Source organism: Sorex fumeus, unplaced genomic scaffold, assembly GCF_029834395.1.
Source record: "Sorex fumeus unplaced genomic scaffold, SorFum_2.1 ptg000014l, whole genome shotgun sequence".
Classification (NCBI taxonomy): domain Eukaryota; kingdom Metazoa; phylum Chordata; class Mammalia; order Eulipotyphla; family Soricidae; genus Sorex; species Sorex fumeus.
Genome location: NW_026606071.1, coordinates 32,500,926 through 32,521,931, shown reverse-complemented (window position 1 = coordinate 32,521,931; position 21,006 = coordinate 32,500,926). Strand labels below are relative to the sequence as shown.

The 21,006-nt window shown below is 38.8% G+C and overlaps 1 protein-coding gene across 1 annotated transcript in view; it reads right to left on the bottom strand.

Moving 5' to 3' along the window:
- Nucleotides 1-978: 978 nt before the first annotated feature.
- The window catches only part of VWC2L (von Willebrand factor C domain containing 2 like), a 185,253-nt gene continuing 165,225 nt past the window's right edge, over nt 979-21,006 (bottom strand). Inside the window, exon 4 of the mRNA XM_056111820.1 lies at nt 979-1,372. Within this exon, the coding sequence (XP_055967795.1) occupies nt 1,224-1,372 (149 nt within the window). The 3' untranslated portion in view covers nt 979-1,223. The remainder of the gene's footprint in view (nt 1,373-21,006) is intronic.

Genomic DNA, 21,006 nt, shown 5'->3' with positions numbered 1-21,006 from the left:
AATTATTGAGTAGCTAATATATACATTTTTTTAAAAAAAAGTTCAACAAATGGAATCATATTGTGCAAGACTCACTCTACCCTACTCTTTAATTTTAAAGCAGCACTTGAGGTGGAAATTGTGTCCTGAATCTGTAGTTTTAGACATAGGGCTGAGTGGTCATAACTACCGTGGCAAACGCAGTTCTGAACCCCAAGCGTTCCCTGTGGCAACTATACCTGGCTATCAGCCTAATTGGAATTCAAACAGTGTCAGGGGTGTTCAGAAGTGCTCAGATTCACAGTGGGGGCTACTCTCAGCCTGGTTCTGTGTTTACAGTGGCAGGCAATCAAGTGGGTTTAGAGTGTGTTCAGGTATCCGCCAAACTCAAATCCCGCCTCATGAGGAGGACTAGTGATTAATGTTATCGTTTTGATGACCTGACTCCCTTTGCAATTTTTTTTTTTTGACTCAGGGTCACGGTGTACCGCCCACGTTTGTGTTTTTGTTTGGCAGTTTCAAGATTTTGTCATGAAGTGTGTGGTTTGGAAGGGTCAAATTGTAAACCCCCCCTATGTAATGCACCAAGCACCACTTTCCCATCCCGCAGACGAATGGGTTCATCCAAAGTGAGCACCTCTCTTTTCTCACTCAACAAGCCTTGGTTTACTTGAGAAGACTGATGGGTAGATGCTTCTATGTCTTCCTGGTCAGGTAGGGTCCTCACCCCTGACATTCCTTTCCCAGAGCTTGGTGGACACAATTCAGAATTCTATCGTGCAGTCAAATCCAGACCCTTAGCCTCTGACGATGAAAACAACTATAACCCAAAAGAAAATACATTAAGAGAAGAATGCCTGGTGATCTATAGAAGAATAAAAAAGGAAGTGAATCAGTGAAAGGTGAGCTGGCAGGCTAGTGAATTCACCAGAACTTGAGCCTCTTTGAGACTCTTTCTTCCTTTTTGCTTCAGAAATCACCATCAAGCAAGATGGTAAGTCACCATCAAGCAAGGAGAATATCAAAAGCGGGTTGGAGAGCTATATTTTATATATATTTTATAGAGTAAGAGAGAAATTTCCTCTTAGCAAAATATTCACTTTTGTCAACCCTAAAAGGTTTTGCTGGTGACCCTGTTGTAGCTGGCAGGAGTTTGTTGGTTGGTTTTGTTTAGTTTTAAACATGTGCAGTGTAGCAGCCATAGCTTCCTCTTTTGAGAACTTGTCATCGGCCAGGAATTGGTTCTACACAATCTGCTTGCCTTGGCATTCGCGTTTTGAACACTGAGCAGGCTTCCACCAGTCTCCATTGTGACAGTGACAGATGTTACATTCATCCACTTTCACTTCAATGCCAGCCGGAATTATTGTGGTTCCTGCAAAGCAGTTTGGACCTGGAACATATACATACATTGATTAGTTAATTAAATCTGGAAGCCTTCGTTTCTCCTCCCTACTCATGAGCACCTCCCACCAAAACAAAATGAAAAAAAAAAAGAGAAAGAAAACCAAAAAACGGTCAAGTACCCTGCCCCCTCACCCGCCCCACCTCCCGCCCTGTACCCTGCCTTCAAATGTAGAGGTCCCCACTTAAAATCATCATCAAAGAATTGCCTCGCTGTCTTGTGTAACTGCAAGCTGTCAACCCTAGTGTCTTTTACACACTGTTTGTATTCCCCAAGGGTAATAAAAATGATCCAAATGGTTCAACGGGTCTTATTGTTTGCTGAGTGCTTGCAATTTTCTAAAGTAAGGGTCTGTGGATGAAGTTCTATTTGCTTTATCTTCTGGAGCATAAGCACTGTTGAAGTGGCTGCTGAAATTTGAGTATGTTTGCGGGGGGCGTCTAGCACGTTCTGCATTCCTTGATGGTAACCCTCAGCCCCATCATTCTCTTGCTTCCCTGATGAGTATGAGACAATGACCTCGCTCACTGCCTGCTTTCAGCACCTCCTCAAGCCTGGTTCCTGGAATCCCCAGTTTGTTTCTTGATAACAATGAATAATTCATGACCAGATGATTTATTCATGTCCCAAACAAGCTTTGTTAGAGGTTCATTTGATTTTTATAAATGGAGCTCCTCTAATCTGCTGGCTATCTTTTTTCTTATTTTTTTTCAAGAATGACCCAAATGGTTGGCTTCTGAAAGTCAGCAAAAATTTCATTGTACTTTTTCAGAGTCAGAAAAGCTTTGCTGAACAATGTCATTTGCTTGTTATAGATGGAAGTTGAAAAAATTCAACTACTTTCTTACACTCTTTTGTTTCTTCCCACCTTGTTCTCTTTAATTATTTTCTTTTGCTCTCTTCCATTGCTGCAACCCTCTCAATGTCAATGTTACATGTTTATAATACTCATTATGAAATTTAAGTGGAATGAACACTTCCACCCCTATATTGTAATGGATAATTATGGTGGAGGGTACAAATTATTGTGTCTTTTAAACAATTTTGTATAAGTATCTGAAATACATAGTTTTTGTTTATTTGTGTAGGGGTCATACCCATTGGTCTGCAGAGATTACTCATGGCTCTGTACTATGAAGTCACTTCTAGTAGGCTCAGGGGACCATATGGGGTCCCGGGGATTGAACCTGCATTGGTTGTGTGCAAGGCAAGCACCCTACTCACTGTACTATTGCTCTGACCCCTGAAGTACCTATTTGAATTAGGAGAGGGAATGAATGGAGTTGTGTCCACTAAAGTTCTATTAGCCCAGCATTACTGACCACTTATCAGACATAAGATAACATAAGGTAACATGACAACAAACATTAATATCAATTCCCTACTCCCCCCCCCCCAGTTACATAAAATAACATAGCGACAAATTTCAATATCAGCTCCCTGCTTTCACTTTCTAACAACTTGATAAGAATTCACAAGATTGTCTTTACCATCAAATAAATGAACTCACGGCAATTTCACAGCATAACCAGAATCTTGTTTCATGAGGATACTAGCTATTATAATGCATATCTATCAAATAAAACTAATAAGCCCTGGATTTAGTCACCCATTTTCTTGAAACTTCTAGACCATAACTGTTCAATCATATCTATAGCATTTGTGTTTCTATATCTGTCTTCATTCTGGAAGACAAATACATGGGCTTGGAAAACCAAGCAGAGTAGGAGGGGTATAATGGCTTGATAATGACAATTACATACTCAGCAATGTTTGACTTTCACTTATTCAGATTGAAAAACAACAACAAAGAACTTCTGTGTCAACTACTCATTTTCGCTCAGGAGAGTTTCTTGTTTTAATCCTCTGATTATAATTCCCTGGTCAACCTAACTGCTGATTAAAGACCACTGTATCAGTTCCAGAAGACTTAGGATTTAAATCATTGTTTTGGAATCTGTGTCTCTGGGAAAATTACACACCAAATTATGAATTTGTCCTGGATTCAGAATTGAGTGAATCTTCAGACTTTTCCAGAATGTCTCTGATTCTTTCAAGATTCCTATTGTCGGAATTCCCTCTATTCAGTTAACGTGAGGTCATATAGGCTCTGAGCAGAGTTAAAGCAGATTCAGAAGTTCAACTCTATAACCAATTCTATGACCACTACCACCTGTTTTCCTGGCTGTACCCCAGAGGAAGGAAAAAGTTTCTCTCCTCATTTCTAACTTCTTTCACTAAAAATTTAAACTTAATTTGCCCAGATAGTAAACTTTTTCCCAATTAGTGCCTCACAAGCAAGTCCCGGAAAAAAACATTTTGCTCTCTAGTAAGCATTTCTTAAGAGGATTTTGAAATATTTTCAAGGTAATTTTGACTGTGGGTGTGTGTGCACATATGCATCTAACAGGCTAGCTCTCTAGGGTAGATTCACCTTGAGGACACAATCAGAGGAAAATGCAGAGCAGATCTTGATGAAAAGTGACTTCTGCAGTCTTTCTATATGTGTTGAGAGATTTTAGACACAGGTATGCCAATTTTTGTATCCACCCAGTTCCTCATACGCCAATCTTATTGTTTCACTAGTATGTACAAGATCCATTTTTAGACATCTTTCTTTAAGATTCATTTAGAACTGCTATATTATCAGCTTAGGAAACACAAATATAAACTGGCTGAGAGAATATTAAAAAGGATCCTTTTCACTTCACCAGGATTGAATCAAAGGCACACTTCCTGAAAATAATGTCACCTCTCAGCTGTCCACTTGGCAGCTAAAGGGACTTTTATTAAATTAAAAATTCCTGTGTGATCACATTAATGTTAATGGTGATTTTATGAGCATCCATTAAAAAATCTAGGATATAAGTAAAAGCAAACACAAGTTTGACGTTTAATGGTTTTACCCACCTATGAGTAATTTAGACCATGTCTTATTAAACTTTTGTCACTCATGATCCCCTTTTTGCTCAAGAAGTTCAAGAAGGACTCGCACTGCCAGGACTATGTTGGATTCATTAAGTGGTTAATTTTAAAATCATTTTTTTGTTCTTGTACATTTGAAACTTTATTGTAGCCATTCTTCACATACATTCAGTTATGTGACAAGTCAGTGAAGCAACACAGTTTAAGAAGCTGGGATTTAGGTAGTCATTAAGCAGAATGAATGGTTGGGGCTATTTAAAGTTGTTTTCTTTTGGACCCTTCCCCTCACACAGTGGTGAGAGTAAATGCAAATTTTCTTTGAGTATATGAGCATCCTATATAAAAGTTATTTACACAGGGAATCTGTCCTTTCTTTTATCTGGAAAGGGATAACTTTGCTTTTGTTTTATGTGAAAGAAGTTGCTTAGAAAAGTGAACTCAATGGCAAAAGCAACATATTTTAAAGCAGAAGACTTGGAGAGACTCCAGGGAGGAGCAGTGAAAATGATTAAACTGAAGGCTGGCAAATAGGACCTCTGAGAAAAGGTTAAAGGGATTGGAATTATTTAATCTAGAAAGAGAAGATAGAAATAACTCAATATCTCTCAGGAGATGAAGGCTTATTATGTGAACAATGGTGATCAGCTCTCCTTTTTCTTTTTTTCTGCTGCCTGCAATAAGAAGAAATGGCGATATATCAATTTCCCTAAGAATCTGGGAACACACACACACAAACATACACTCACACACTCACACACTTACATGCATACATGCATTGCTCTGAGAATTAAGAACTGTGGGTGGCAATTAGCAGTAGGTAGAATGTTATAGACCTCAGATATGCATAATTAAATGAATATATGTCTTGAAGTTTTTGTCATTTTTTTATGGTCTGAATGGAAGAAATATAACTTCTTATTGTCATACTATGGCAAATATTCCAAGTTAGCATATTTGTTTATAATGAGATAACATAAACTAGTCTGTTATGCATTACATTTTGGTAAAATTCATAATCAGATCTTTCTCTAATATTGCTATAGAGTATTTGTTAACAGATAAATCAAAAACTAATGAGAAAATAATAATTACTTGAGCACTTGCTCCATGCCAGGAAATTGTCACACTTAATCTTTTCAGTAAATCAGTCAAGGTGTACATGCTTACCCTCTGAGCAATGAACTCAGAGATATAAAATATCTTACCCAACGCTACCTGTTCAGGAAGTTGTTTCAGGGGTGTACATGTCATTGCATGTATGACCCACAGAATGCCTATGATTGCTCAGGAAAAGAGAAGCAGTGCATTGCTGTGTTCTTTTGCCTTGAGTCTAAGCTCTTTTTTTTGTTTTGTTTTACATCTAACTTTTTTATTTTTTACTATTTTTAGAGTTGTAGACTTAGAAATTTTTGTGCTTGGGTTTCAATTATACAATGATTGAGTACCCGTCCCTCCACCAGTGTCCATTCTCCACCATGACTGATCCCAGTATCCCTCCCACCCCCCATCAACCCCATCCCACCCTGCCTCCGTGGCAGGGCATTCCCTTTTGTTCTCTCTCTCCTTTTGTGTGCTGTGTTTGCAAAAGAGGCATTGAGTGGCAATCATATTGGGTCTATAGTCTACTTTCAGCATGCATCTCCAATCCTGGAAGGATCCTCCCAACACCATTTATTTGATACTCCCTTCTTTATCTGAGCTGATTTTTCCCCTAGTATGTGTGGCTCGCCTCCAAGCCATGGAGTGAACCTCCTGGTACTTATCTGGCTATTCTTGGGTGTTAGTTTCCTATTTTGTTACTTTATGTTCCTCAAATGAATGCAGTCTTTCTATGTCTATCCCTCTCTTTCTGAATCATTTCGCTTGAGTTTAAGCTCTTTATTGTAGAGTACAGAAATCCAGTTTGTTTCAGTATTAAAAATGCACTTGACGATGAGAAATTTGATGATTAAAAAGAAATGAGACTGTGTTTTTTCCAAGATCTTCATCAGATTTATTGGTTGACGAGAGAGCTGAAGGCCAGAAAGAAGTTAAACTGTTTTTTCCAAGATCTTGTTCAGATTTACTGGTTTTATGCTATCTTTTTTTGTCTCCAGAAAATACAATTTATCTAAAATAAATGTTTCTATGGAGAAGAAGCCTGGGTGTTGAGGCTCTGGTGCTCCTTTGGGCATCAGTGACGCCTACTGATACTGGTACCAAGACTTAGTAGGACGGTCAACCATGACTCAGGAGACATGGTGCAAGTGGTGTTTCTAGGATTGATTATCCAGTTAATTTTAGGCAAATACTCTGAAACCCAAAAGTAATAGGCATACTTTATGGTCTAGTCCAGAGATCCCCAAACTTATTTGTCCTATCATCTCCTTCTCAGAAAAAGATCACTCCTTACTCACTACAAAATCTAGTATTTAAGCAAACAAGCAAAGTACTCACCAATTGTAATGGAGACTATTACTATCTCCCTCCCACCCCACCACATCTTAATGAGACCCTTCTCTCCAATTTTCCACTTTAGGAAATATTGACCCAATCTCAGAATGGATTCATGTTTTTAAAAGTTGAACTTAAATACTTATTAAAAATTGGAGCTATGAAAGAAGGAAAAGCAGGCTAGCAAATCTTGAATTTTTTTTTTCTAGGGCCGGGAGAAATAGGTTCATGGTCTGGAGTCCTTGAATTGCACATCAATGTCTTGGTTTTTATCCCTGGCTTTGTATGGTCACCTGAGGACCACTGGGAACAACCCTAGGAGCTAGGAGTAGTTTCTTGAAAATGAAAAAAAATTCCATTAAAAATCATTGTGATTCAATTTAAAAATAAATAAATAAATAAATGTAAAATCTTAATAATGGTTTCCTGTTCTGTATTTATCTGAGTACTGACTTGTCACACCTATGACATAAGAACAGGTTTATAAGGTATTTTTTCTCCACAATAGAAAACACTCAAAAGAAACCCAAGGAAGATGAATATATGATTTCCCTCCTCTGCCTCACAGAGGTAACCCATAAGATATTTGTGTAGATATTTAGTTGTCAGACAAAACATGTCTGGAATGATTTTTCCAGCTTAAATAATCTCAGAATCCAGGAGAAAATAAAAGGGTTTATGATATATATATATATATATATATATGTAAGAATCTAGATGATTTACTCACTAAAGTTTGCTTTTTTAGTAAGTTCTAATAGTCCCCTTGTTAAGGCTGCATAGAGAGGTCTGGAGTGATAGTAAATTGGATAAAGGGCAAGTGGATAGGATAATTGCCTTTTATGAGGTTGATCTGGGTTCGGTCCCCAGTACCCCATAAAGTTCCCTATGCCCACCCAGGAGTTACCTTTGAGTGCATAGATAAGTAAGCCCTGAGAACTGCCAAATGTAGCTCAATATATATATTTTTAAAGGCTACATAGATGTTATATGAAAAGGAAAGACTATAATTACACCAGTCACACTTTAGGCAAATGCATGTTTGATTGTAATAGTAAACATCACATCAATTGCATGAAGGAACTAATACACAACCTGAAAATAGTGCTGTATAAGCTGAAGCAATAGCACAGTGGGTAGGATGTTTGCCTTGCATGCGGCCGACCCGGGTTCGATCCCCGGCATCCCATATGGTCCCCCAAGCACCGCCAGGAGTAATTCCTGAGTGCAAAGCCAGGAGTAACCCCTGAGCATTTGCTGGGTGTGACCCAAAAAAGGAAAAAAAAATAAATTGGCTTCTTAAAAAAAAAGAAAGAAAATAGTGCTGTATAAGAAAAACACAGGAGATAATTTGAAGAACAGAGAATTTGATTGAAATTATGGATCCATGGGAAGGTTTGGGGCATGTGCATGTAGGGAAGACAAGAGTATGTTTCACAAAGAAGGCTGAGCCATAAATGTAGTAAGAAATGGTGAGGGAGCCAAGTTCCAGCGTCAGGAAAACAATAATGTGGTAGGATTAGCTGTTAGGAAAATAATATGGTCCTCATTGGTTTGCAAAAGTCTCTTGTTAATATTCGCAAACCTTGTAATGTTGCCTATATTATTTTGGCAACTTGAAATTTGTGAGGGTGGAAAATAAGGGTTTTATTTTATGTATTTTTTGGAGAGGCACATCACCTGTTATTTGGAGATCACTTGGAGGTTTCTTGGGGACAGTATTTGGAGGTACTTCTCAGTTGAATGTGAGGACCATATGGTTCCAGGAATCAAACCTTGGCCTTCTGCACGTAAAACTTGTGCTCCAGCCATTTGAATTATCACCTCGGTCAAGATTTTCACCACCCCTTTTCTGATAGAGTTAAATATTTACATCACCATGTTAGGGCTCAATCTACATCGATGATTTTTTTTATTCTAAAACTAATGAAAAGCCAACTAAATATATTGGGTAATTATGTGAATGTGTGCTTGTATGCATATATGTGTGTGAGTGTGTATGTGTGTGCATAATCAAGAACCAAATCTTTCAGTTGCACCGATATTGTCTATGTGATCATTCCTTACTGTACACAGTTAGTCTAGATACGGTTTATCTTGATAGATGCAGGATCTTTGAGATTTCACACAAAGACTCAGGCACTATGTGACAGAAAGGCACATTCCTTTCTGTTTGCCTTGAAACATTAGAAGTGTCTGCTTAAGTCCTGGGGTAATATCAAATTAGTGTCAGCAATTAATGCATTCGTTTGAATCAACCAATTAGATTATCCTTTATAGAAAATAAGACCCTAAGGGAGCAGACCCCTGAGAAGTGAAATTTGATCTAGGAATAGAAGGAAAGGGCTAGAAGGTGTGAAGTAATTTTTAGAAGGATAACACAATCTCCCTCAGGGGACTAGGTTTTATGGAATCTGGTGGAAGTACTGGCATGTCTGGGGAAAGAGGATGATCCATCAGTCTAATAATGAGAATAAGCATAAAAGATACTCATTAAAGGAATTTGTATCTAGAGTTTATCCATAACAGTCAGGAGATTCAAGCTTGGATGCAATATAATCAAGAACCAGGGTCAAAAGTATTAACAAAAATCTGTTGCAGTGAAGACTAACCTTGGAAGAGATATGTTTCCTGTGTATGAGTGTGTGTGTGTGTGTGTGTGTGTGTGTGTACATATATATGAAAATATCACGGTCACGGTCCTCCTGTTGTTCATTGATTTGCTCGAGCGGGCCCAGTAACGTCTCCATCATGAGACTTGTTATTACTGTGTTTAGCATATCAAGTACGTCACGGGTAGCTTGCCAGGCTCTGCCGTGCGGGCGAGATACTCTCGGTAGCTTGCCGGGCTCTCCGAGAGGAGCGAAGGAATTGAACTTGAGTTGGCCATGTTGGCTGTGTGCAAGGCAAACGCCCTATCGCTGTGCTATATGCTATATATTTCCCCATCAGTAGCACTAACCAGGGTGTTCCTGGATGGATTGGCCTAAAGCATTTAGTACAACGGCCTCATTCTGAGTCTCGCTAGTTTGGAAACTGGTGGTGTTGAAATTACTGGTACCCAGTTCAGGGTTTGTAACAGGTAAATCTGGAGATAGCCCTTGTCAAATGCCCATACCGAGCTGCAAAGAGAACTGAGACTAGATTACCTGGTACTCATAGTTTCTCTAGGGAGAAGAGTCTTTCTTTACATACAGAGAATTCCAAAAATATAGAAAGAAGGTAAATTGTTCATTACTGCTACAATGCAAAATAACAAGAGGGGGCCCATGAGGGATTTTTTTTTCTTTTTTTTCTTTTCTTCTTCTTCTTTTTTTTTTTTTTTTTTTTTTTTTTTGCTTGTTTCTAATGCACTTTCGGGATAGACTGCCAGTGTGCTTATCTAGCACTGAGGTAATAAAATAAATAGCCATTCAGAAAAAGAGTGCTCCAAGCATGAGGATAAGGCAGAGTTTCTGCCTCCAGGGAGCTGACATTCTAGTGGGGTGAACTGGCAAAAAGCTCAAAAACAAACAGGCTATTTCAAGTCATTCTGTGCTAAGCAGATGATATGTGCTTAGCCACAGAATGGGAAGTTCCTCTCTAGTTTACAGAGCTGATTTATATATTCTCCTCATATTTCATATTCAGTGTAATTCTGTTAGGTGGTTATCTGGGGTCCCAAGACACAAACGAGAAAAGTAAAGGTCAGAAAGATTAAGGATCTTGACAAAGAGCAGAGAGTTAAGCACCAGAAGAAGCATGATTTCCAACCCTTGTGTTCTTGGTTCCCCAGTGATTACCTTGAGGAAAACCTTTGCATGGGATTATTTGCGGCAAATGGTAGTTGTTATTGTATGTTCTGCAGTTCTGACTCCCTGCTTTTGTCTTGGAGGATTTCAGAGGAAGTCAAAATTCAGTTGACAAGTAGATTCAGATAGTACCTTCCTGAATTCCTTTAAAACATCTTCATGAATGATTTTACTTCCGCCACACCTGAGCAACTGTTTTCTGTATTTTATAGGTGATACCAGAATGTTTCAGTCGACATTGAGAAAGTCACACAGTATGTCTGAGGTGATTAAGCTGGGATTCAGGTGTGGCGAATCCCACACTTGCCCACACTTCATGCATATGGTAAATCTCTGCTTGAGGAGGAACTTCTTTTCCTTTCCCCTGGGGTTTAGTGGCATCAGGAGAGTGATTTGGGATAGAGGGAAAGGTAAAGTCTAAGATATTTCAGTCTTGTGGGTTTGTTTTTGTTTTGAGAGAAAATATGGGCGCCTAGGGTGAATTAGGCTTTGGGGGTGAAAAGGAAGTGGCTCAAAATTCCCCAGAGAGGCAGAAGTAGGTCCTTCCTGCAGTTTTACGCAGTTCTTGGTGTAACTGTAGAATTGGAATTGCTCCCCAGAAGCAAATATGGCTAAGAAGGCAGTATGGCACTGGGGGTCTGTGTGGAAGGCAGACAGGGTATTTGGGAGTGTCTCTGGGTGAAGTGCTCTCTCATCGTTGCTCCCTGACACAGATTCTCTTGACAGTCAAGCATCCTTCTTCCCAGACTCTGCGGGAATCAGGCTGCTTGCGACCTCTTCATTGACACTTCCAGATTATAAATTCCTATCACATCCTTTCAAAAGCTTTCCTCTCGCAAACACCTCATCGTGTTTCGTAGTTCCACTTTGGAGTATTGCAATTTGGGGACTCGATTTGAAAATTTATTATCGAAGACTCGTGTGTTTTAGAAATTGGTTGTAAATGGTCTTCCCGCTGCATCATTGAAGCAGATTCGTATTGCGGAAGGTCGTAAACTCCCTATATTTATTTGTCAAGTCTGGAAATCCTTGTTTCAGCAGATAGAAGGCTTGTGCTCTTCAGTGTGAGGTTGAATTGGATTGGAGTGTGTCCTTCTTAATAGATTTTAATTCTCTGCTTCATGAAGTCTGGTAGATGTTATTGTGCTAGATCAGAAAGCAAACAGGCTTTCTGATCAGATGTACCCATTTCTGACTATTAAAATCTTGGACACAATGTTTCTGAAAAACCAGCAATTACTGACGATTGCAGTTAAAATTGAACTAAGTGATTGAAACGTCCCTAGTAACATGTTCCAATGGCCTTGTTAGGTCTGGCCTGCAAGCAGTGAGCAGATTCCAATTTGCTGAAGGCAACTTCCAGAAGGGAGAATGGAGTGCCTCTCTCTACCTGCATTTAGTCACTCACTCATCCCTTCATTATTTCCCAACCATTTTATTAAACCAAAGAACAAAATGCTTCTCCTATTAAGGTGGCAAGACTCAGGAAGGATTGTTTTCTCTGAGGCTGCCCTAAAGGCACCTGTTAATCATTTTATTTGAAAATTCAATATTGCCGAACTCCCACACAAATTTCAGTTTGAGAGCTCCAGAGAGTTTTCTGGCCCTTAAGTAGGTAAGATTTATAGCCTGGTGCTCCAATTAAGTAAAATGCAAGAGCTGGAGCCCAGAGCGGAAGGATGCAGGCAAGCTGCACAATAGAATAAAGGCTGACTTTCTCAGACTATAGGACCCCGGCAACTCAGGTTCTGCCCTGGATGACCATGTATGCTCAACATCAAATACATAGAGATATTTGTGGTCAGAAAACAACCTAGAAGGGACCGTTTTATCAACTTTGTTTGCTCTGATCAGTTGTTTAGTGCCATTTTCCAAGCAGAACGAAGACGAGCTGATCTTTGTTAAAGTTTTGAATTAGTCTTCAGATCACTTTCTTATATCTTCTCAGCAATCCTGAACATGGGAAGCTGGCTTTCCTGCAGAATGTTTTATTTTTGCAGGAGATTCAAGAGAGATGAGATAAGTGATGTGTCACTTCTTCATTAAAGGAGGAGTTAGGTGTTCTGCAGTTGAGCTTGCCATCTCTGGGTCCTATGCTTACCATTTCTCCATCTGATCTCATTGTCCTCAGTCATGCAGTTGAGGATGGTAATATAATTTTAAGATCATAATTATAATTATGGTACTTTTGAAGAAAAGAATGAATGAATATCTGTATAGCACTCAGGACTGTCACATATCCTCAATAAATGAGAATTGTTGCTATAAATTGATCATTCTATTTATGCTTTTTCTACCTATGTTACAGTATATGCTTCTTTGTGTAGATGACAAATTCCATATTCTTTGATTTTTAAAGCATCACTGAAGATATGAATCTCGTTACTGTCAACTATTTTTTTTTGCAAAGTGAGGAGGCTTATAGTAGTAAAGTCACCATTACTTAGATTTCCCTCCAAACTTGTTTATTTCTCACCAGTCACTGAGCTGATAAAGAGAATACCTGAATTGAGAGCATTGAAAGGAAGATATGGAGAGAGATACATTCGTCTGAACCAGTTGTTCATTGTGGAGGAGTTTATCAGGAAAGTGGGGCTGGAGCGATAGCACAGCGGTAGGGCATTTGCCTTGCATGTGGCTGATCCAGGTTCGATCCCCGGCATCCCATATGATCCCCTGAGCATAGCCAGGAGTAATTCCTGACTGCAGAGCCAGGAGTGACCCCTGTGCATCGCCAGGTGTGACTCCCCCCACAAAAAAAAACTTATTAGGAAAGTGATATAAAGTGATTACTTAGTTTGCAAATAATCACTGCTTTTCTGAAAGGGCTCAGATGTGGTAGGACAAAGTTGAAACAGCTGACAATAAAACCACAAGCTAAGTTAAAGGCAGAGTTGATGAAAATATATAGAAAAATTATCCTATCTTCCATTTAGATATAATTTATCTATTATATCCTTTTGTTTGCTCTCTTTTACTTCCTCAAATTTATGTTCAGCATATTTCTTAATGGTTAGGGAAAAAATGGCTAAACACAAAAGTTCACCAATAAAAGAGAATTACTGATAAATTATCTTCCCCTACTCCATGGCATCTTCTGAAGTCATTTCAATAATGAACTACAACCAACATTCAGCTGAATTGTAAAGGCTTTCACAAGTTATTGACTAACAGTAGAATTATGTGGAGAAGTGTGTGCCATATGATCCTATTTGACTAAAATGGATACAGACAAACAAACTTCTGTGTCAATGTTTGTGTAAGATTATATGAGGATGAAGAAAAATAAAGAAGCACAAACATTATGTTGTTAACATGGATTATCTTGCTAGATGGGATGCTGATGGAGAAGAAAAGAGATAAGGAGATAGAAAAGCAAGGCACCATTTTTGTTCTAAGTTTTCTATTGGTATTTAGTTATTTTATTGGCAGACTGGTGATTTGGACCTTACCCAATGGGGCTTACTCCTCTTTCTGTGCAGGGAGACCATGTGGTACTTGGAATGAACTACTGTGTTAGCCCTTGTACTATCTCTCTGGTCCCAAGTAAGCATTTTTAAAGTTAAGGCTTACAAATACATAATGTTCCTTTCTCCCTTATTACCCGATATCTGATCATATAACCGCATACACCACATAGGAAATGGGGTGAAAATAAAGGGTGTTGGGAGGATCCTCCGAGGATGGGAGAAGCATGTTGAAAGTTGACTATAGACCGAACATGATTGCTACTCAATGCCTCTTTTACAAACCACAGCACCTAAAAGGAGAGAGAGAACAAAAAAATCCCCTGCCACAGAGGCAGGGTGGGATGGGAGGATTGGGGGGTGGGAGGGATAGTGGGATCCGTGGTGGTAAGAAATGGGCACTGGTGGAGTGATGGGTACTTGATCATTGTATAACTGAAACCCAAGCACAAAAATTTATAAGTCTACAACTGTACCTCATGGTGTTTCACTAATAAAAATTTTTTTTTTTTAAAAAAGGAAATGGGGTGTGTCCTAGAAAGGAATGGGCAGATCCTATAAAGTCCATACTCCAGCTTCCTTCACTCTAAGGCTTCAGGCCTGTGTGGTCTATTAAAGCAGCCACAGTCATATGGGACCATGGAACACTTGAATTGTAGCTAATATAAAATTAAATGTGGTATTCAATGAGATACCATCTCACACCTCAGAGACTGGCCCACATTCAAAAGAACAAAAGCAACCATTGCTGGCACGGATGTGGCGAGAAAGGGACACTCCTTCACTGTTGGTGGGAATGCCGACTGGTTCAGCCCTTTTGGAAAACAGTATGGATGTTCCTCAAAAAATTAGAAATTGAGCTCCCATTTGACCCAGCGATACCACTCCTGGGAATATATCCCAGAGAGGCAAAAATGTGTAGCTGAAGTGACATCTGCACTTGTTTGTTCATTGCAGCACTCTTTACAGTAGCCAGAAACTGGAAGAGACCTGAGTGCCCAAGAACAGATGACTGGCTAAAGAAACTTTGGTACATCTACACAATGGAGTACTATGTAGCTCTTAGAAAAGATGAAGTCATGAACTTTACATACAAGTGGTACAATATGGAAAGTATCATGCTAAGTGAAATGAGTCAGAAAGAGAGGGATAGACATAGAAAGATTGCATTCATCTGGGGGATATAAAATAACAAAATATGAGATTAATACCCAAGAATAGCTGAGATCAATACCAGGAGGATTACTCCATAGTTTAGAGGCCAGTCGGGTATTCTAGGGGAAAGGACAGTTCAGATGGAGAAGGGAACACCAAATGGAGGGTGTTTGGAGGATCCTCCCAGGAGGGGAGATGCAGGTTGAAAGTAGACCGGACTGAACATGTTTGCCACTCAATGCCTCTTTTGCTGATCACAACATCCAAAAGGAGAGAGAGAACAAAAGGGAATGCCCTGCCACAGTGGCGGGGGGGATGGGGGGATGGGGGGTGAGGGGGGAGGGATATTATCCTGGTGGTGGAAAATGGGCACTGGTGGAGGGATGGGTATTTGATCATGGTATGACCGAAATCCAAGCACAAAAATTTGTAAATCTACAACTGTACCTCATGGTGTTTCACTAATATTAAAAAAAATAAAAAAAATTAAATGTGGTGTAAGTGCAAAAGGTACATCTCAGATAATCAATGAAAAACAATAATATCTTGGATCAAACACATTGGCTATGAATATGGCTTCTGCTTAAAGCTACATACCTCTGATTTTAAACACCAAGTATGACTTTAAACCTAATATGTATATTGTACTGTAGCACTGTCCTCCTATTGTTCATCTATTTGCTTGAGTGGGCACCAGTAACATGTCCATCGTGAGACTTGTTGTTACTATTTTTGGCATATTGAATATGCCACGAGGAACTTGCCAGGCTCTGCTGTGTGGGTGGGATACTCTCAGTAGCTTGCCAGGCTCTCTGAGAGGGACAGAGGAATTGAACTTAGGTTGGCCGCATGCAAGGTAAACGTCCTACACACTGTGCTATCACTCCAGCCTAGTTATAATTATATATTATATAATTATGTAATATATTAATAAATTATGATATTAGTCATACGGGCTGGAGTGATAGCACAGCGGGTAGGGCGTTCGCCTTACACGCGGCCAACATGGCCGACCCGAGTTCGATTCCTCCGCCCCTCTCGGAGAGCCCGGCAAGCTACCGAGAGTATTCGATATGCCAGACACAGTAACAACAAAGTCTCCAATGGAGACATTACTGGGCCTGCTCGAGCAAATCAACGATCAACGGGAGGGCCTTTACCTTTTACCTTTACATTAATAGTTCTTGTATCAACTACATGTTGGTAAAATAGTTTGAATATATTGAGGAATATAAATTAATTTTGTCTCTAAATATTAGTTAGTATAACTGATTTTAGAAAATTTCAAAAAATGATTTAAATGAAATAATATGTTAAAAAATTACACACATGGAAAAAGCTGTCAAGCCACCAAATCATGGGACCTGGGAATAGGGAGATTTTTGGTTGGAAACTCTGAAGCCTTCTTGGACTGGGAATGAACAGTTCCCTCTCTTCTGGCTAGGCTCAGAAGCTGCCAAATACAACCTCCTCTAACATATAAACCATTCGGCTCTCCTCCAAATTTTATAATACTAACAGCCCAGTATGAACATAGAAGATTTAATGTGAAAGTTACATAGAAGTTCACCAAGCTCAGTGATCAAAAACAATAACACAGAAGGTTCAACAGGCACCAACCAACTCAGTAAATCCTCCATGACTTTAGTAACACCATTGGGAGATGTAACAATGATCACTAATTGACTTTTATTGAGCTATTTTCTGATAATTCCACTCATAATTTTGTTGTAACAAGCACAATGAAATAAATTTGTTAAGGGGGTGGGCTTGGGGCCTGGAATGGAAACTGGGGACATTGGTGGAGGGAAGGTCACACTAGCAGTGGAATTGGTGTTGAAATACTGAATCTCTGAAACAACTGTATCACGAATAACATTTAAAATTGCTATAGTTAAATTAAAAACTTTAGAAATATTTGCATGCATGGCTTCCTACATCATATTCCTACGGGACAATGCTAAACTAGAAGATGTAAGAAAGAAGAAAGAGGAAAGTCATCCATACATAGTTGGGTATTAAAGAGTGCTGGTTGTTCTGGAAAAGGTTTTATCCTTAGGACAAGACTTCTCAAAGCATGGGCCCTTAATCAATATCTTCAAGCCTCAAAGAAAACATCTTTGAATTGCATATTCTCCTACCCTCGCTGAGGCCTACTGAACCAGAAATTGCATATGGCTTCCAGAAACCTGTGGTTTATAGAACATTCCAGGTAACTTTTTGGCTGACTACAGTTTGTAAACCTGTGCTTTAAGATAGGAACTGAACTTGAGCAATACAATGGAGAATGAGGAAGATAGCATGGTTAGTTGAAGTTTTAAAAGATGCCTTAAAGAGCACTAACCTTATCCAAAAGGCAAAGAATTCAGCATGCTGCCAGAACATAGGATTTTATCAAAGGGTCATTTCTGAGGAAAAATCCTGAGCAAGTAAATGGTGGCTAAATGGTTCAATTACTTTCAAGATGCAGCATCATCTTCTGAGCTGTCATTACTGTGTTTCTTCAATACGTGTGATTTTTACCTACATGACAGCTTTGAGAATCAAAGAGTCATGTGTGAAGCTTGGCATTTGGAACCATTTTGGATGCTTTAATGACCTCACTCTACAAAAAAGCAAGCTAGTTATCACTAGAAGGAAAATAGTATATATTTATCTTTGGGGTAGAAATAGGCTAGAAAAGATTCTATTTTTTAGCTTTATCTAACTTTCATGTAAAACATTTGTCTTTAAGCAACAAACGTTTTGCTTCTAACAGCAAATAACCATTGAAAAGGTGGTGCCCATTTTACTAATAATAAAATAACAGACTGATTTTCATGTCCTAAAGATAATGCTGGAGAGAACACACTAGAATAGAAATCACATCCACATTAAAGAAAAACGCATAGGACATCTTATAAACTAAACAGTGTAACCATCACCACAAACAGATGCAGAGATGATTTCATTATGGTATAATACAGAAAGCACAATTTTCATTCTCTATGTTTAAAGACATAAAATGTGATTAAAATAAAAATGGAGACTATTTCATTATTATAACATATGACTAAAGATGTAATTTTGACATCTCCATGATTTATAGTAATGCATTATTAGACATACAATTTTCAAATTATGCAACAAAGTGACATTTTCTTTAATGTCTATCTAAGAAGGACTATGTGTAACTAATATCCATCACATACTAATGGTGACAAGATTAATAAGAAATGGCTGAAAAAACTGTATAAAGTGTCTCGTATAGAAGTATATCCACCAGAAACATATTCCCTTCCTTTACAGATATAGCCGAAAGAAACATTAAATGCATAACCATGAAATCAAATCAATGAAAAGTAAAGCAGGTAGTTCCTGTACAAAGGTAGTTAGTCTTAGCAAAAGGTTTTTTTAGAAATTAGAAAAGTGTCTTGATTTTGAGTAGGTGGTTATGTGTATAGTGGGGAGGGCAAAGGAGCTTCATAGGAGCTCCTATACAAATTTACATAGGAAGCACTTGAGATCCTGAGGAACAGACAGTGAAAGGAGAACTAAAGATAAAAAGACAGAGGTAGAAACTGGTTCTTGGTGTTTTAAAAAGTGACTATATTTTATTTGTGTTTTGTATTGCATTTATGAGCAGATGATAGAGCATAGCGCCATAAGATTTACTTTAAAATGTTGGACTGCTTGTTCACATTATTTTTAATAAGTGCTGTTCTTACTGGTGTGAAATAGTATCTCATCGTCATCTTGATTTGGATTTCCCCTATAATAAGTGGTATGAGCATTTTTTATATGCCTGTTGGCCATCTCTTGGAAATCCTTAGAGAAGTGCCTGTTCATTTATTCTCCCGATTTTTTTTTTTTGCTTTTTTGGGTCACAGCCAGCGATGCACAGGAGTTATACCTAGTTCATGCACTCAGGAATTACTCTTGGCGGTGCTTGGAGGACCTATGGGATGCTGAGAATCGAACCTAGGTTGGCTGCGTGCAAGGCAAATGCCCTACCAGCTGTGCTATTGCTCCAGCCCCTCTCCCAATTTTTTGATGGGATTTTTTTTGATAGTATTGTTGTTGATCTTTGTGAGTACTATGACCCTTTAACTGATGTGTTGATGCCAAATATTTTCTCCCATTTAGTACTGGCAGGGATGTGGTGAAAAAGGAACTCTCATCCACTGCTGGAGAGAATGTTGTCTGGTTCAACCCCTATGGAAAACAGTATGGAGAGTTCTCAGTAAACGTAACATTGAACTACCATATGACCCAGCAATCCACATTTGGGAATTTACCCTCAGGATGGAAAAACATTCATTCAAAAGAACATATGCACACCATTATTTATTGCAGAACTCAGTACAAGAGTTAAGGTTTGGAATCAACTTGGGTGTCCAACAATAGTTAAGTGGATCATGAAGATGTAGAATATGGAATACACAGCTGTAAGGAATGATAAAAATCATGAAATTTTCTACAACATGAATGGAACTGGAAGATATCATGTTAAATGAAGTAAGCCAAAAGAAGAACAAACACAGGATGATATCACTTATATATGTTATTTAGAGGAAATGGTTTAAGGTGGGTTGACTAGATCCACTATGGCCACAGAATATAGGGAGAAGGAAAGAAAAAGTGAAGGGGTGCAAGAGAAGAAATAGATGAGAAGCAGTGGGCACAGGGGTCAAGGGAATTCACATACATCAGTGATTTTAAGGAATGATAGAGCTAACTATACAAACCAGAGTCAACAACACTAAAATTGTGAGACCCAAACTTTAATAGTCAAACATAAAAGGTACCTGTCAAGATAGCATGCTGAGTCTGGGTCAGTGGGGTGGGTAGAAGAGGGAATTTGGGAACACAGGTGGAAAGAAGTTGACACTGCTGCAGAATTGATGATGCAACATTGTGTCAAAATTTCAACTATGAACAACTTTGTAACTCGTGATGTTTTAATAAAATAAAATTTGGGTAAAAAATTATACTGACTTAAGCTTGAGAGATAGTATTGTGGGTAAGGACTTGTCGCTCATGGACCCTGCAAAACAATGTGTTTTTTTTCTTCGATTTTCTTTTTTTTTCTCCCCCCCCTTTTTTATTTTTGCTTTTTTGGGTCACACTCAACGATGCTCAAGGGTTACTCCTGGCTTTGCACTCAAGAATCACTCCTATCGGTGCTCAGGGGGCACCATATGGGATGCTGGGAATTGAACCCAGGTCAGCGACGTGCAAGACAAATGCCCTACCCGCTGTGAGTGCCTTGCAGTCAGCTGACGCAAGAAACTCTCAAGTTTCATCCCAGGCATCCCAAATGGGCCGCCAAGCATCACCAGGAATACTTCCTGAGTGCAGAGTCAGGAGTAACCCCTAAGTATCACTGGGTGTGAACCAAAAAAAAGGAAAAAAATTATACTAGCTTCAATGCAAATAATAAGTGGGAGCAGAAGTGAATATTCTGATTGAGAAAGTAGAAATTTAATCAATTTTTACATGAATTATGGTAAAGATAATGGTGGGCTGGACTTGCATGGTAGGTATGACAATGGAAAGAAGGGATGAAGCGAAACATTTTGCAGTCGTGGAGTAAACATGATTTGGTGAAGGACCAAGTACATAGAAAGTGGTAGAAAATGGCTCTCAAGTTTCTGATTTAAGAAAGAACATTTGACTCTGATGAAATAGTAAGATTAGTGTTAGTGGTTAGTACTGGATATTTTGAATGTACATACACATGAATCATTTAAGTGGAAATGAATAGCAGTTGGGAATTGATAAACCTACGCATGAAAAATAGGAATCTCTGGCAAACTGAAGCCTGAGAAGTGGATGAGTTTTCCCTGGGCCTTTGGTGGAATGTAGGAAA